The 17,500-nt window shown below is 45.5% G+C and overlaps 1 protein-coding gene across 1 annotated transcript in view; it reads left to right on the forward strand.

Annotated features, from left to right (window-relative positions):
* The window catches only part of LOC123488007 (inactive carboxypeptidase-like protein X2), a gene marked incomplete at its 3' end in the record, with an annotated part of 39,189 nt that overhangs the window by 10,910 nt on the left and 10,779 nt on the right, over positions 1-17,500 (forward strand). The window contains exons 2-3 of the mRNA XM_045219038.1: positions 13,271-13,380; positions 16,396-16,535. Of these exons, the coding sequence (XP_045074973.1) occupies positions 13,271-13,380; positions 16,396-16,535 (250 nt within the window). The remainder of the gene's footprint in view (positions 1-13,270; positions 13,381-16,395; positions 16,536-17,500) is intronic.

The following is a 17,500-nucleotide window of genomic DNA, read 5'->3' on the forward strand; positions in this document are numbered from 1 at the left end:
TGCGTTGAAACTGAATCACATCGGTTAAGACATTCACAGATAATCAACTGAATGCGTTGAAGGGTTTTTCCAGGTATTGTTCTGTGTCCATAACTCATGGAGATATAGTGGAGGAAGAACCAAGGAAACAACAGGGAAACTATTACATTCAGTATTCAATTGCAGCAGGGATTTAGTTTGTTGGATTGTTTGATCATTTCTTTAGCCTTCAGAATGCTCACCAGTGATAATACTACGATTGGTTGATCATTTCTTTAGCCTTCAGAATGCTCACCAGTGATAATACTATGATTGGTTGATCATTTCTTTGGCCTTCAGAATGCTCACCAGTGGTAATGCTATGATTGGTTGATCATTTCTTTAGGCTTCAGAATGCTCACCAGTGATAATACTATTAATGTTTTAATCAAGATGTTTCCCAAAGAGCTGATATCTGTTGTAAGCCTCCAAAAGAAGAGCAGCCTGAAATCATTTTGTTGGATCATTGTCAAGCACAATTGAATTCCAAAACTTTATTGATGCTTATAAACATGCCTTTGATGTGCAGCTGTCTGTCTGGCAATGCATGCTGGTAGAGTAGAGTGATTCAGCAGTGCAGAGTGTGTGTGTGTGTGTGTGTGTGGTGTGTGTGTGTGTGGTGTGTGTGTGTCAGTGCGTTCATGTGTGCGTACTTGTGCGCATGTGTATGTCATAGGGCTCTGGTCAAAAGTAGTTCACTGCTTCTCTCTCTCTGCTTGTTTCACCTGTTAGCGTTGGTTGTTAAGTCTGCTGTGAGAGGCTGTGAGGGCTCAAGTTGACCCTGATACGTTCTGATGCCGCGGTTTGGAGTCTGTGGGCAGTCTGGGAACTGCTCTTAGTGTTGTCCTCAGCTGGGAGAGGTTACAACAACTCATTTACTTACTTATTCCACTCTGTTGTAACATTTTCCACAGAAACGCAGATGTCTCAGAGATGTTGTTGCCCTCTGCATCACAGTGCTTGAGGCGTCACTACAGCCCCGGGTTCAATACCAGGCTGTGTCACCGCCGGCCGTGACCGGGAGTCCCATGAGGCGGCGCACAATTGGCCCAGCGTCGTCCGGGGGTTAGCACTCATAGTCTTGGATACCTTGTAAATATGGGCCCAGAAGTACCCAGCGTATAAAGAGGATGGGTGAAGTGAGGGTGAATAACCCAGTTACCAGTATTGTCGGTCCTCCGTGGAATGAGTTTGACACGTGGTGTAGAGAAACATCTAAACCGTTGTGAAATATCCTTTCAATAACCCCAAAATATTGTATTTTCAGCTGTTTGAAACTGGTGTACTAAACTGAAAGTAAAAGACGCAAAAACTAAATGATGTTGTTGCCCTCTGCACCGCAGTGCTTGAGGCATCACTACAGCCCCGGGTTCAATCCCAGGCTGTGTCACCGCCGGCCGTGACCGGGAGACCCATGAGGCGGCGCACAATTGGGCCCAGCGTCGTCCGGGGGTTAGCACTCATAGTCTTGGATAGCTTGTAATTATGGGCCCAGAAGTACCCAGCGTATAAAGAGGATGGGTGAAGTGATGGTGATTAACCCAGTTACCAGTATTGTCGGTCCTCCGTGGAATGAGTTTGACACGTGGTGTAGAGAAACATCTAAACCGCTGTGAAATATCCTTTCAATAACCCCCAAATATTGTATTTTCAGCTGTTTGAAACTGGTGTACTAAACTGAAAGTAAAAGACGCAAAAACTAAATGTCCAGGAAGCAAAGTGCACATAGAACATATCTACCGCTCTTTAGACTTTCTATGGGAATTTGATTTGATTTAAAAGGTCCAGTGCAGCCGTTTTTTAAAATCTCAATATCAAATAATTTCTGACTAAATATTAAGTACCTTACTTTGATTGTTTTTAATTAAAATTGTCAACAAAAAAAGTTCAATAGCAAAGAGCACAATCCTAAACCACAGGAACAACACATGAAGAGGATGGGGACATTTCAATAACTCAGACGTTGAGTGCCGTGTCCTGATTGACCATATTAGACAGAAAAAAAAACCTGTAAACCCACAGCTATTCCCTGATGGCGCAAAAGGTTAATGATCTGGTTGCAGATTGAAAGATTGCAGGTTCAATCCCACACATTCTTTAACCATGTTACTGAAGTTGAGGCTCAGATACACTCTCCTAAAAGAGAACAAGTCTTTATTTCATCTAGATTTATAAATCCAGTCAGAAATACCGAATTTAAACTTAACTTGTAAAATTAAAACATTGTGTAAAAATGTACTTTTTTTTTTAAACGCACCCAATATAATTCCTATTTTTGATACGCTTGATATGGCCCCCTTGTCTTGTTTTTCATGATCTGAAAAGCAAAAGTTTTCCTAGATCAGCACTCATAGTCTTGGATAGCTTGTAATTATGGGCCCAGAAGTACCCAGCATATAAAGAGGATGGGTGAAGTGATGGTGAATAACCCAGTTACCAGTATTTCCCTTGGTTAGTTATGTCTAAGAAGGCTAAAAAAGGAAGCATGGAATTCCTGATTGACCATACTGCCATGGCGACCATACTGCCGTGGCGACCATACTGCCGTGGCGACCATACTACCGTGGCGACCATACTGCCGTGGCAACCATACTGCGATGGCGACCATGCTGCCGTGGTGACCATACTGCCGTGGGGACCATACTGCCGTGGCGACCATACTGCCGTGGCGACCATACTGCCATGGCGACCATACTGAAAAAATAAGCCGTAAGAGAGCTTCCCTGGTGTTGCAGAGGATAGAAGACCTGGCTTGGGAACCAAACGTAGTAGGGTCAAACCCATACGTGCAGCTTGTCCACATATTAAATGAACAAAATAGGTTTGTGTGTATGATTAAATTCTGTTCAAATGTGAAATGAATGAATGTGCAGTTTATCAACACGTTAAGGGTAGTGGTTGTATGACTAAATGCTGTGTGTCTTTATTACCTCGTGGTGGGCCCACAATGCAGTTCTCAAACGTGAATGGCCATTAAATCCGTAGAGAGAAACATAATGGGGGCGCGATCCAATCCTCTTTAAGGAGCTGCACATTAGAATGTTCTGGTTAGGTAAAGCTTAAATAGAACATGTTCTAAATGTTCTGAGGACTTCCAAGACAAGGTCAAATGTATTTTACGTGAACATCACTGGAATATTATGTTGAACTTATGAACGCCATTAAAACGGACTTATTTGGAAATATGGAACATTATGCAACCTTAAGGAATGTTCTATGCAACCTTTGTGAATATCACAAGAATATTCTTGCAACAATAAGGGAATGTCCTGTGAAAACTAACTTAAACATTGTATGAATGTCATCACAACTGAGCATATTTTGTTTTTTGGGAACCTATCTCTTGTAATGTATCCACACTGTTCCCACGACCTAATTAAATGTTTTGGGAACCTTTAAAGAACAAACTAAATGTGTTCTGGGAATGTTTCTGTAACATCAGGGGAATGTTTTTGCAGCCTAAAAGGAACATTGTAGAATCATCCGCACAACTAGACAGTTTTTGTGTTTTGGGAACAAATCTTTTGTGATGTCCCCACAATGTTCCAACCAAACTGTTCCCACAACCCAATGAAACATTCTGGGAACCTTTAAAGAACAGACAAAATGTGTTCTGGGAACGTACTTGCAACATCAGGCGAATGTTTTATACAAACATTGTATAATCATCAGTACAACTGGACAGTTTTTGCCGCAACCTTAAGAATGTTCTGGGAACTTTCACAGATACCAATTTTGGTTTGCTGGGAAAACATTACTGGTACATTGTGTTATTAAATTACCTGGAAACCTAATGAGAACGTTTGGGGAGTGTTCTGTTGTGTACAACATTTTAGTGCATGTTAGGAGAACATTCCAAGGATATTTAAATTAAAACATAAAAGCATTCTTGTAATGTTTATGGGATGTTATCATCTTAATGTTAGTGAAAACCCTAACTAGAACTTAATTGGAATCTTAGCTAATGTTCTGGGAATGTCCCTGGTTTGCTGGGTTGCTGTGTTGTGTTCCTGAATAGCTCTGCACTGCAGTACTCTGAGTACTCCTTCATACACCTGGATTGCCTCCCAAATGCCACCCTATTCCCTACACAGTGCACTACTTTTAACCAGGGCCCTATAGGGAATATGTAGGGGATAGGGTATCATTTGGGAGGCAACAATGTTCATAATGATTCATGCATGCTCGACAGGATGGCATGTGCTCTGTTTTGCACAGTTTGTTTTTCCTGTTAGCTTGTGCTCTGGTTGTGTCACAAAATGGCACCCTATTCCCTATATAGTGCACTACTTTTTACCAGAGCCCATAAGGAATAGATATTTGGTCAAAAGTAGTGCACTATATAGGGAATAGGGTGCCATTTGGAATGCAACCTCTCTCTCTCTCTCTCTCTCTCTCTCTCTCTCTCTGTCTCTCTCTGTCTCTCTCTGTCTCTCTCTCTCTCTCTCTCTCTCTCTCTCTCTCTGTCTCTCTCTCTCTCTCTCTCTCTCTCTCTCTCTCTCTCTCTCTCTCTCTCTCTCTCTCTCTCTCTCTCTCTCTCTCTCTCTCTCTCTCTCTCTCTCTCTCTCTCTCTCTCTCTCTCTCTCTCTGCTTGTTTTTAGTGGACGTTAAGCCTGCTGTGAGAGCTCAGGTTGACCCTAATGAGTTCTGATGCCGCGCTGAACAAACGCCGCTGGGTCTAGGTACTGTGTTGAATGGCCACGTCCCAAACGCCGCTGGGTCTAGGTACTGTGTTGTATGGCCACGTCCCAAACGCCGCTGGGTCTAGGTACTGTGTTGCATGGCCACGTCCCAAACGCCGCTGGGTCTAGGTACTGTGTTGTATCACCACGTCCCAAACGCCGCTGGGTCTAGGTACTGTGTTGTATGGCCACGTCCCAAACGCCGCTGGGTCTAGGTACTGTGTTGCATGGCCACGTCCCAAACGCCGCTGGGTCTAGGTACTGTGTTGTATGGCCACGTCCCCAAACGCCGCTGGGTCTAGGTACTGTGTTGAATGGCCACGTCCCAAACGCCGCTGGGTCTAGGTACTGTGTTGTATGGCCACGTCCCAAACGCCGCTGGGTCTAGGTACTGTGTTGTATGGCCACGTCCCAAACGCCGCTGGGTCTAGGTACTGTGTTGTATGGCCACGTCCCAAACGCCGCTGGGTCTAGGTACTGTGTTGTATGGCCACGTCCCAAACGCCGCTGGGTCTAGGTACTGTGTTGAATGGCCACGTCCCAAACGCCGCTGGGTCTAGGTACTGTGTTGAATGGCCACGTCCCAAACGCCGCTGGGTCTAGGTACTGTGTTGAATGGCCACGTCCCAAACGCCGCTGGGTCTAGGTACTGTGTTGTATGGCCACGTCCCAAACGCCGCTGGGTCTAGGTACTGTGTTGTATGGCCACGTCCCAAACGCCGCTGGGTCTAGGTACTGTGTTGTATGGCCACGTCCCAAACGCCGCTGGGTCTAGGTACTGTGTTGCATGGCCACGTCCCAAACGCCGCTGGGTCTAGGTACTGTGTTGTATGGGCCACGTCCCAAACGCCGCTGGGTCTAGGTACTGTGTTGAATGGCCACGTCCCAAACGCCGCTGGGTCTAGGTACTGTGTTGTATGGCCACGTCCCAAACGCCGCTGGGTCTAGGTACTGTGTTGTATGGCCACGTCCCAAACGCCGCTGGGTCTAGGTACTGTGTTGCATGGCCACGTCCCAAACGCCGCTGGGTCTAGGTACTGTGTTGTATGGCCACGTCCCAAACGCCGCTGGGTCTAGGTACTGTGTTGTATGGCCACGTCCCAAACGCCGCTGGGTCTAGGTACTGTGTTGTATGGCCACGTCCCAAACGCCGCTGGGTCTAGGTACTGTGTTGAATGGCCACGTCCCAAACGCCGCTGGGTCTAGGTACTGTGTTGTATGGCCACGTCCCAAACGCCGCTGGGTCTAGGTACTGTGTTGTATCGCCACGTCCCAAACGCCGCTGGGTCTAGGTACTGTGTTGCATGGCCACGTCCCAAACGCCGCTGGGTCTAGGTACTGTGTTGTATGGCCACGTCCCAAACGCTGCTGGGTCTAGGTACTGTGTTGTATGGCCACGTCCCAAACGCCGCTGGGTCTAGGTACTGTGTTGTATGGCCACGTCCCAAACGCCGCTGGGTCTAGGTACTGTGTTGTATGGCCACGTCCCAAACGCCGCTGGGTCTAGGTACTGTGTTGTATGGCCACGTCCCAAACGCCGCTGGGTCTAGGTACTGTGTTGTATGGCCACGTCCCAAACGCCGCTGGGTCTAGGTACTGTGTTGTATGGCCACGTCCCAAACGCCGCTGGGTCTAGGTACTGTGTTGTATGGCCACGTCCCAAACGCCGCTGGGTCTAGGTACTGTGTTGTATGGCCACGTCCCAAACGCCGCTGGGTCTAGGTACTGTGTTGTATGGCCACGTCCCAAACGCCGCTGGGTCTAGGTACTGTGTTGTATGGCCACGTCCCAAACGCCGCTGGGTCTAGGTACTGTGTTGTATGGCCACGTCCCAAACGCCGCTGGGTCTAGGTACTGTGTTGCATGGGCCACGTCCCAAACGCCGCTGGGTCTAGGTACTGTGTTGTATGGCCACGTCCCAAACGCCGCTGGGTCTAGGTACTGTGTTGTATCGCCACGTCCCAAACGGCACCCTGTTCCCTACAGATGTAGGATCTGAAAAAGGCTTCTGAAGTTTGTAATTTCAGACTTGATTTTCCCTTGTGAAAAATGTATCAACACTTAGAAAAAAGATCCATTATTTATAATCCACATAATAATTCCCATTTCCTGTTGCTGCAGGATTATTTTCCTGCTGTAGCAAACTGGCTCAAATTAAGATCCTACATGTGTATGTAGTGCAGTACATTTAACCAGGTCCATAGGGCTTTGGTTGGCTCTGGTAAAAAGTAGTGCACTATATAGGGACTAGGGTGCCATTTGGGACACAGATACTGTATGTACAGGAAACTGCTAACATAAAGGAAACACTTGAGTAAATGAGGGATGCAAAGTATATTGAAAGCAGGTGCTTCCACACAGGTGAGGTTCCTGAGTTAGTTAAGCAGTTAACATCCCATCATGCTTAGGGTCATGTATAAAAAGGCTGGGCAGGCCATTATTTTGGCTACCATGGCTTTGCTCCCATAGGATAGCAATGCCCCCATCTACAGGGCACTAGTGGTCACTGAAGGGTTTGATGAGCATGAAAACAATGTAAGCCATATGCCATGGCTGTCTCAGTCACCACATCTCAAAACCGTATGGGAGATTCTGGAGCGGCGCCTGAGACAGCGTTTTCAACCACCGTCAACAAAACACCAAATGTTGGAATTTCTCGTGGAAGAATGGTGTTGCATCCCTCCAATAGAGTTCCAGAATGTTCCGGCTCGTGGTGGCCCAACACCCTATTAAGACACTTTATGTTTGTGTTTCCTTTTCTACGGTATATGCTGGTTTGTCAGCTCTGGGTCATAGGAAGGGCAACACAGGTGCTGCCTTGCTGTGTACTGTAAATACCATACTAATTGGTCAGACCCACCGGTGGGTAAGCTGCAAGCTTGTTAGCTATTAGACTCTAAGAGATTTTGAGAGAGAGAGAGATTGTTTATTATTTACCTCACTTGCTTTGGCAATGTTAACATATGTTTCCCATGCCAATAAAGCCCTTAAATTGAACTTGAAATTGAATTGAGAGAGAGAGAGAGGTAGAGAGAGAGACAGGTAGAGAGAGACAGGTAGAGAGAGAGAGAGAGAGAGAGAGAGAGAGAGAGAGAGAGACAGGTAGAGAGAGACAGGTAGGTAGAGAGAGAGAGACAGGTAGAGAGAGACAGGTAGGTAGAGAGAGAGAGAGAGAGAGAGAGAGAGAGAGAGAGAGAGAGAGAGAGAGAGAGAGAGAGAGAGAGAGAGAGAGAGAGAGAGAGAGAGAGAGAGATACTTTATGTATCTCAGTGTCCTGTTATGGATCAAATATGTAGACTTGACCAATTCCATAAACAAACAAACACCATTCCATACAGATACACAAACAAAACCATTCCATACAGATACACAAACAAACACCATTCCATACAGATACACATACCATTTTCTGAGGAAGTGAAGAATTCAATAGTCAATGCTCATCTGCTTCTAATTCAACTCGTCATACTGTTCATATGTGACAGCCAACTCAGTCTCCACTGATGGAGCAAATATAAAACATTTGTCCATGAGACAGCAGGGCATTGGAAACCATGTGCAGGGCATGCTGCATGTACAAACAGAATAGTTGCTTTGAAATCCCAGAGCTGTGGTTTAGTTTGGAGTGATCTCTCTCCTCCTAACAGCACGATCACGGGCCCATATCCACAAAGCGTTTGATGCCATTCCATTTGCTCCGTTCCAGCTGTTATCCTCCCCTCAGCAGCCGCCATTGATAGAATATGTAGAATATATAGAATATGGAGAATATGGAGAATATATAGAATAGGGAGAATATATAGAATATGGAGAATATGGAGAATATATAGAATATGGAGAATATGGAGAATATATAGAATATGGAGAATATATAGAATATGGAGAATATGGAGAATATATAGAATATGGAGAATATATAGAATATGGAGAATATGGAGAATATGGAGAATATATAGAATATGGAGAATATATAGAATATGTAGAATATATAAAATATGTAGAATATGGAGAATATATAGAATATGGAGAATATATAGAATATGTAGAATATGGAAAATATGGAGAATATGTAGAATATGTAGAATATGTAGAATATATATAATATGTAGAATATGTAGAATATGTAGATTATATGGCGCTGACGGAAACATGGATTACCACTGAAAACACTGCTACTCCTACTGCTCTCTCCTCGTCTGACCATGTGTTCTCGCATACCCCGAGAGCATCTGGTCAGAGGGGTGGTGGCACAGGAATCCTCATCTCTCCCAAGTGGACATTCTCCATTTTTCCCCTAACCCATCTGTCTATCTCCTCATTTCAATTCCATGCTGTCACAGTCACTAGCCCATTTAAGCTTAATATCCTTGTCATCTATCGCCCTCCAGGTTCCCTTGGAGAGTTCATCAATGAGCTTGACGCCTTGATAAGTTCCTTTCCTGAGGATGGCTCACCCCTCACAGTTTTGGGGGATTTCAACCTCCCTACGTCTACATTTGACTCATTTCTCTCTGCCTCCTTCTTTCCACTCCTCTCCTCTTTTGACCTCACCCTCTCACCGTCCCCCCCCTACTCACAAGGCAGGCAATACGCTTGACCTCATCTTTACTAGATGCTGCTCTTCTACTAATCTCACTGCAACTCCCCTCCATGTCTCCGACCACTACTTTGTATCCTTTTCTCTCTCGCTCTCCTCCTACACTACTCACTCTGCCCCTACACAGATGGTAATGCGCCGCCGCAACCTTCGCTCTCTCTCTCCCACTACTCTCTCCTCTTCCATCCTATTATCTCTTCCCTCTGCTCAATCCTTCTCCCTCCAATCTCCTGATTCTGCCTCCTCAACCCTCCTCTCCTCCCTTTCTGCATCCTTTGACTCTCTGTGTCCCCTATCCTCCCGGCCGGCTCAGTCCTCCCCTCCAGCTCCGTGGCTTGATGACTCATTGCGAGCTCACAGAACAGAGCTCCGGGCAGCTGAGCGGAAATGGAAGAAAACTAGACTCCCTGCGGACCTGGCATCTTTTCACTCCCTCCTCTCTACATTTTCTTCATCTGTTTCTGCTGCTAAGGCCACTTTCTACCACTCTAAATTCCAAGCATCTGCCTCTACCCCCCCTCCTCCCTCTCTGTGGATGACTTCGTCAACCACTTTGAAAAGAAGGTTGACGACATCCGATCCTCGTTTGTTAAGTCTAATGACACTGCTGGTCCTGCTCACACTGCCCTACCCTATGCTTTGACTTCTTTCTCCCCTCTCTCTCCAGATAAAATCTTGCAACTTGTGACTGCAGGCCGCCCAACAACCTGCCCGCTTGACCCCATCCCCTCCTCTCTTCTCCAGACCATCTCCGGTGACCTTCTCCCCTACCTCACCTCGCTGATCAACTCATCCTTGACCGCTGGCTATGTCCCTTCCGTCTTCAAGAGAGCGAGAGTTGAACCCCTTCTCAAAAAACCAACACTCGATCCCTCTGATGTCAACAACTACAGACCAGTATCCCTTCTTTCTTTTCTTTCCAAAACTATTGAGCGTGCCGTCTTTAGCCAACTCTCTTGCTATCTCTCTCAGAATGACCTTCTTGATCCTAACCAGTCAGGTTTCAGGACTGGTCATTCAACTGAGACTGCTCTTCTCTGTGTCACGGAGGCTCTCCGCACAGCTAAAGCTAACTCTCTCTCCTCTGCTCTTGTCCTTCTAGACCTGTCTGCTGCCTTTGATACTGTGAACCATCAGATCCTCCTCTCCACCCTCTCCGAGCTGAGCATCTCCGGCGCGGCTCACTCTTGGATTGCGTCCTACCTGACCGGTCGCTCCTACCAAGTGGCGTGGCGAGAAGCTGTCTCCGCACCACGTGCTCTCACCACCAGGGCTCAGTTCTAGGCCCTCTCCTATTCTCGCTATACACCAAGTCACTTGGCTCTGTCATATCCTCACATGGCCTCTCCTATCATTGCTACGCTGACGATACACAACTAATCTTCTCCTTTCCCACTTCTGATAACCAGGTGGCGAATCCCATCTCTGCATGTCTGGCAGACATATCAGTATGGATGACGGATCACCACCTCAAGCTGAACCTTGGCAAGACGGAGCTGCTCTTCCTCCCGGGAAGGACTGCCCGTTCCATGATCTCGCCATCACGGTTGACAACTCCGTTGTGTCCTCCTCCCAGAGTGCGAAGAGCCTTGGCGTGACCCTGGACAATACCCTGTCGTTCTCCGCTAACATCAAGGCGGTGACCCGATCCTGCAGGTTCATGCTCTACAACATTCAGAGAGTACGACCCTGCCTTACACAGGAAGCGGCACAGGTCCTAATCCAGGCACTTGTCATCTCCCGTCTGGATTACTGCAACTCGCTGTTGGCTGGGCTCCCTGCCTGTGCCATTAAACCCCTACAACTCATCCAGAATGCCGCAGCCCGTCTGGTGTTCAACCTTCCCAAGTTCTCTCACGTCACCCCGCTCCTCCGCACACTCCACTGGCTTCCAGTTGAAGCTCGCATCTGTTACAAGACCATGGTGCTTGCCTATGGAGCTGTGAGGGGAACGGCACCTCCGTACCTTCAGGCTCTGATCAGTCCCTACACCCAAACGAGGGCATTGCGTTCATCCACCTCTGGCCTGCTGGCTCCCTTCCTCTGCGGAAGCATAGTTCCCGCTCAGCCCAGTCAAAACTGTTCACTGCTCTGGCACCCCAATGGTGGAACAAGCTCCCTCACGACGCCAGGACAGCGGAGTCACTCACCACCTTCCGGAGACATTTGAAACCCCACCTCTTTAAGGAATACCTGGGATAGGATAAAGTAATCCTTCTACCCCCCTCTTAAAAAAATAAATAATTATCCCTGGTTATAGGGTGAATGCACCAATTTGTAAGTCGCTCTGGATAAGAGCGTCTGCTAAATGACGTAAATGTAAATGTAAATGTAAATATAGAATATGGAGAATATGGAGAATATATAGAATATGTAGAATATGTAGAATCTATAGAATGTATAGAACATGTAGAACATGTAGAATATGTAGAATATATAGAAAGTGTAGAATCTATAGAATATGTAGAATATGTAATATATGTAGAATATATAGAATATGTAGAACATGTAGAATCTATAGAATCTTTAGAATATGTAGAATATTTGGAATATGTAGAATATATAGAATCTATAGAACATGTAGAATATGTAGAATATATAGAATATGGAGAATATGGAGAATATATAGAATATATAGAATCTATAGAATATATAGAATATGTAGAACATGGAGAATATATAGAATATATAGAATCTGTAGAATATATAGAATATGTAGAATATATGGAATATGTAGAATATATAGAATCTATAGAATATGTAGAATATATAGAATATATAGAATATGGAGAATATATAGAATATGGAGAATATATAGAATATATAGAATATATAGAATCTGTAGAATATATAGAATATGTTAGAATATCTAAAATATTTAGAATATGTAGACAATATAATATAGAGTATACATTATGAATGTGTCAATACTTTTATTTACAAGTAGTAAAGTGAATGGTGTCTTGGTAGAGCAGTGTAATAAATAGTATATACTGTAAATAGTACAGCAGCGAAGACTGTGTGTGTGTGTGTGTGTGTGTGTGTGGTGAGTCAATGTGAATAGTCTATAAGGTGCAGATGAATAGCAGGTCTGAGCAGGTAGACAGGTAGGCTTATCTGTTCAGCAGTCTGATGGCCTGGTTGTAGAAGCTGTCTCGGAGCCTGTTGGTCCAAGACCCGATACTCCGATACCGTTTGCCAGATGTTAACAGAGTGAACAGTCCGGTGCTCGGGTGACTTGAGTCCTTGACGATCTTCTGGGCCTTCCTGAGACGCCTGGATTAAATGTCCTGTGGGGCTGGGAGCTCACCCCCAGTGATGCACTGGGCCATCCGTTGAGAGCGGTGCAGTTGCCGTACCAGGCGGTGACGCAGCCAGACAAGATGCTCTCAATGGTGCATCTATAGAAGTTCTTGAGGATCTGAGGGGCCATGCCAAATTTCTTCAGTCGCCTAAGGGAGAAGAGGCGCTGTTGCCCCTTCACCACAATGTCGGTGTGATGGGTCAATGTCAGGTCCTCGCTGATGTGCACGCCGAGGAACTTGAAGCTCTGTAGGCCACGATCATCTTCTTGGTCTTGCTGACGTTGAGGGAGAGATTGTTGTCCAGACACCACGCTGCCAGGTCTCTGACCTCCTCCCTGTAGGCTGTCTCATTGTCGTCGCTAATCAGGCCTACCACTGTCGGGTTGTCAACAAACTTGATGATGGAGTCGTGTTTTGACATGCAGTCGTGGGTGAACAGTGTGTGTGTGTGTGTGTGTGTGTGTGTGTGTGTGTGCGTGTGTTTGTGTGTGTGTTGATTGGTGTGGATCTCAATCCAGCATCTTAGCAGTCTCATCCTCCACCTCTGTTTATCGGTTAGCCCTGCTAATGGCCTCTGTTTATCGGGTTAGCCCTGCTAATGGCCTCTGTTTATCGGTTAGCCCTGCTAATGGTTTCAGAGAACTAACCATGTGGTTTTGTTCCTTCAGAATGCCCTCCCATGGGACTGGAGACCCTGAAGATAGACGACTTTCAGCTCCATGCCTCCACGATGAGACGTTATGGGCTGGGAGCACACAGAGGACGACTCAACATACAGGTAGGTCATATACACACACACACACACACACACACACATCCACAATGACATGCTATGGCCTTGGGAGCACACAGAGGACGACTCAACATACAGGTAGGTCACATACGCACACGCGCTCACATGAGCTCACATCACACACACACACACACACATCCACGATGACATGCTATGGCCTTGGGAGCACACAGAGGACGACTCCACGTACAGGTAGCTCACATCACACACATCCACGATGACATGCTATGGCCTTGGGAGCACACAGAGGACGACTCCACGTACAGGTAGCTCACATCACACACATCCACGATGACATTCTATGGCCCGGGAGCTCACAGAGGACGACTCCACGTACAGGTGGCTCAGGAATAGAGATGTGTGTGTCAAGGATAGAGAAGTTTGTAAAGAATAGAGGTTTGTTGTACTGTGTGGCCAAGGTCGTTGGTTCAACTCCCACAGAGATCACATATGGATATATTTACATGTTTAAGTCACGTTGGTTCAACTCCCACAGAGATCACATATGGATATATGTAGATGTTTAAGTCACGTTGGTTCAACTCCCACAGAGATCACATATGGATATATGTAGATGTTTAAGTCACGTTGGTTCAACTCCCACAGAGATCAAGGCACACTAGACATTTCATAAAGTGAACAGTTAAAGGTCATGGGAACCAAATGCAGGTGGGCTGTTGGTTGACCTACCTTGAGTTAGTTATTTTAATGTTCTGCCTCTTTTGAATGACTTGGTTCCTTGACTGTACCTGGTACAGTCAGCAGCAGGAAGACCTAGAGGATCAGAAAAGGGCAAAACAGCATCAAGATTTCAAGCAGGATTTTTAAAAGATGATCATGAACTCTTACAAAGAAAGGAGCTATCTAGAACATAAGCGGGTTCCAGGTAGAACCCTTTTGGTTCCAGGTAGAACCCTTTTGGTTCCAGGTAGAACCCTTTTGGTTCCAAGTAGAACCCTTTTGGTTCCAGGTACAACCCTTTTGGTTCCAGTTAGAACCCTTTGGGTTCCAGGTAAAACCCTTTACACAGAGGGTTCTAAATGGAACCCAAAAGGGTTCTCCTATGGGGACAGCCGAATAATCCTTTTGGAACCCTTTTTTATAAGTGTAATCTTCCTAGATGTTGACAACTACTTTTTGGCAACCCTGTTATTGAAAAATATCAACTTCAATCAAATATATCTTGACTCGACACGGGTGGGCGTAGTAGTACCGGTCGAGACAACTCAATTTCAGTGTGCAATACGTCTGCCATTAAACTGGGGTTCCATTATTATCCCCAACCCTGAATATGTCTGCCATTAAACTGGGGTTCCATTATTATCCCCAACCTTGAATATGTCTGCCATTAAACTGGGGGTCCATTATTATCACCAACCTTGAATATGTCTGCCATTAAACTGGGGTTCCATTATTATCCCCAACCTTGAATATGTCTGCCATTAAACTGGGGGTCCATTATTATCCCCAACCCTGAATATGTCTGCCATTAAACTGGGGGTTCCATTATTATCCCCAACCCTGAATATGTCTGCCATTAAACTGGGGTTCCATTATTATCCCCAACCCTGAATATGTCTGCCATTAAACTGGGGTTCCATTATTACAGTTATTATCCCCAAACCTCATAAAGTGGACGGAAAAGTCTAAACAGGATCCTTGGAACATTCCAACTCTGACATCAGCCCATTTAAGTTGTAAATTATTATTTATATATTTTATATTATATATTATTATTATAAATTAAAAACGGTTAAGTTTAAGTAATGGTTAAGGTTAGGGTTAGGGTTAAGGGTAGGAATGTCCCAAGGATCCCAGATAGCACTAACCTAAAGTGAACTGGTACCTGGGTAGAAGAGGTATTTCCTGTTAGAGCGAGCTCCACTTTGAGGATATGAAGAGGAGGAGTGCAGTTCAGTTTGCCTCATCATCACCTGGGTTCTGTATTGTCCTTAGATCAGAATCTCTAGTACACCCATGATGACTTCCACACACTTTGATACAGTATCTATCTGCTCAGATCCAGACAAACAAACGTTTTGATATTGTGTGTTTACTGCTGTGTGGTAACATAGTGTGTTGCATTAGGGATCGTGCAGGTTAATGTCTCCAATCTGGAGGGAGGGAGGGAGGGAGGGAGGGAGGGAGGGAGGGAGAGAGAGAGAGAGAGAGAGAGAGAGAGAGAGAGAGAGAGAGAGAGAGAGAGAGAGAGAGAGAGAGAGAGAGAGAGAGAGAGAGAGAGAGAGAGAGAGAGAGAGAGAGAGAGAGAGAGAGAGAGAGAGAGAGAGAGAGAGAGAGAGAGGAATCTCTTGAAATCAGAAGGAATAGAAGGTCGGCACACAGAGAAAACAGATGTCAACTGGTGAATCAGTCCAATGCATAGCAACGCACATGCCCCGCCCACCTGAGGATCTTTCTTTTTCAGCCATCTATTTCCTGCGTTTCAGGGGTGATAAATCCACTTGTCACTTGATTGCTTTCATTTTACTGCTGCGACTCTTTTATACTCTCGCTTGTGCCTGTCGTTTTTTCCCAATTAATGTTACGACCGCATAAATGTTTGTAATCACCTGTTAAACACACCCCCGTGATGGCTGAAATTACCTGTCAAACAGACCCCGGTGATGGCTGAAATGACCTGTCAAACAGACCCCGGTGATGGCTGAAATGACCTGTCAAACAGACCCCGGTGATGGCTGAAATGACCTGTCAAACAGACCCCGGTGATGGCTGAAATTGGCTCAATGGAATACATTGACTTTTCATTGCCTCCATGAGAACGCTGAAGCTTCATCGGGTGATTTAACACGTCACTTCCACACTTACATCACAAGACACAGAGAAGAAAAGCCTTGACCTTTAGTCTAAGGAAGTCATTGTCTGGCCTCTATGAACCTCTATGGCCTGGTGTGCTGGGAGGAACCACCCTCTGTAATGTGTTATAACTATTTACTACGGTTTTATTAACTACTTATAAACCCTTTATAAACGCTCTGCTAGGCTGGCCTGTTTGATGATGACCTGTATGATGGAGCCTGGTGTGCTGGGAGGAACGACCCTCTGCAGTGGTTGGAGGTGGACGCCAGGAGGCTGACCAAGTTCACAGGGGTCATCACACAGGGAAGAAGCTCTCTCTGGTCGTGAGTACCCAGCCCTTTTTTGTCCTACTGTTTTTCTGCACTAACAGTCTGTCTGTCTGTCCTCTCTCTCTCTCTCTCTCTCTCTCTCAATTCAATTTCAATTTCAATTTAAGGGCTTTATTGGCATGGGAAACGTATGTTAACGTTGCCAAAGCAAGTGAAGTAGATAGTAACAGAAGTGAAATAAACAATAAATATTAACAGTAAACATTACACTCAGAAGTTCCAAAAGAATAAAGACATTTCATATGTCATATTATGTCTATATACAGTGTTGTAACAATGTGCAAATAGTTAAAGTACAAATGGGAAAATAAATAAACATAAATATGGGTTGTATTTACAATGGTGTTTGTTCTTCACTGGTTGCCCTTTTCTTGTGGCAACAGATCACAAATCTTGCAGCTGTGATGGCACACTGTGGTTTTTCACCCAGTAGATAAGGGAGTTTATCAAAATTGGGTTTGTTTTCGAATTCTTTGTGGATCGCTGTAATCTGAGGGAAATATGTGTCTCTAATATGGTCATACATTTGGCAGGAGGTTAGGAAGTGCAGCTCAGTTTCCACCTCATTTTGTGGGCAGTGTGCACATAGCCTGTCTTCTCTTGAGAGCCAGGTCTGCCTACGGCGGCCTTTCTCAATAGCAAGGCTATGCTCACTGAGTCTGTACATAGTCAAAGCTTTCCTTAAGTTTGGGTCAGTCACAGTGGTCAAGTATTCTGCCATTCTCTCTCTCTCTCTCTCTCTCTCTCTCTCGCTCTCTCTCTCTCTCTCTCTCTCTCTCTCTCTCTCTCTCTCTCTCTCTCTCTCTCTCTCTCTCTCTCTCTCTCTCTCTCTCTCTCTTGCTCTCTCTCTCTCTCTCTCTCTCTCTCTCTCTCTCGCTCTCTCTCTCTCTCTCTCTCTCTCTCTCTCTCTCTCTCTCTCTCTCTCTCTCTTGCTCTCTTTCTCTCTCTCTCTCTCTCTC

Source organism: Coregonus clupeaformis, unplaced genomic scaffold (assembly GCF_020615455.1).
Source record: "Coregonus clupeaformis isolate EN_2021a unplaced genomic scaffold, ASM2061545v1 scaf2003, whole genome shotgun sequence".
In the NCBI taxonomy this organism is placed as follows: Eukaryota; Metazoa; Chordata; class Actinopteri; order Salmoniformes; family Salmonidae; genus Coregonus; species Coregonus clupeaformis.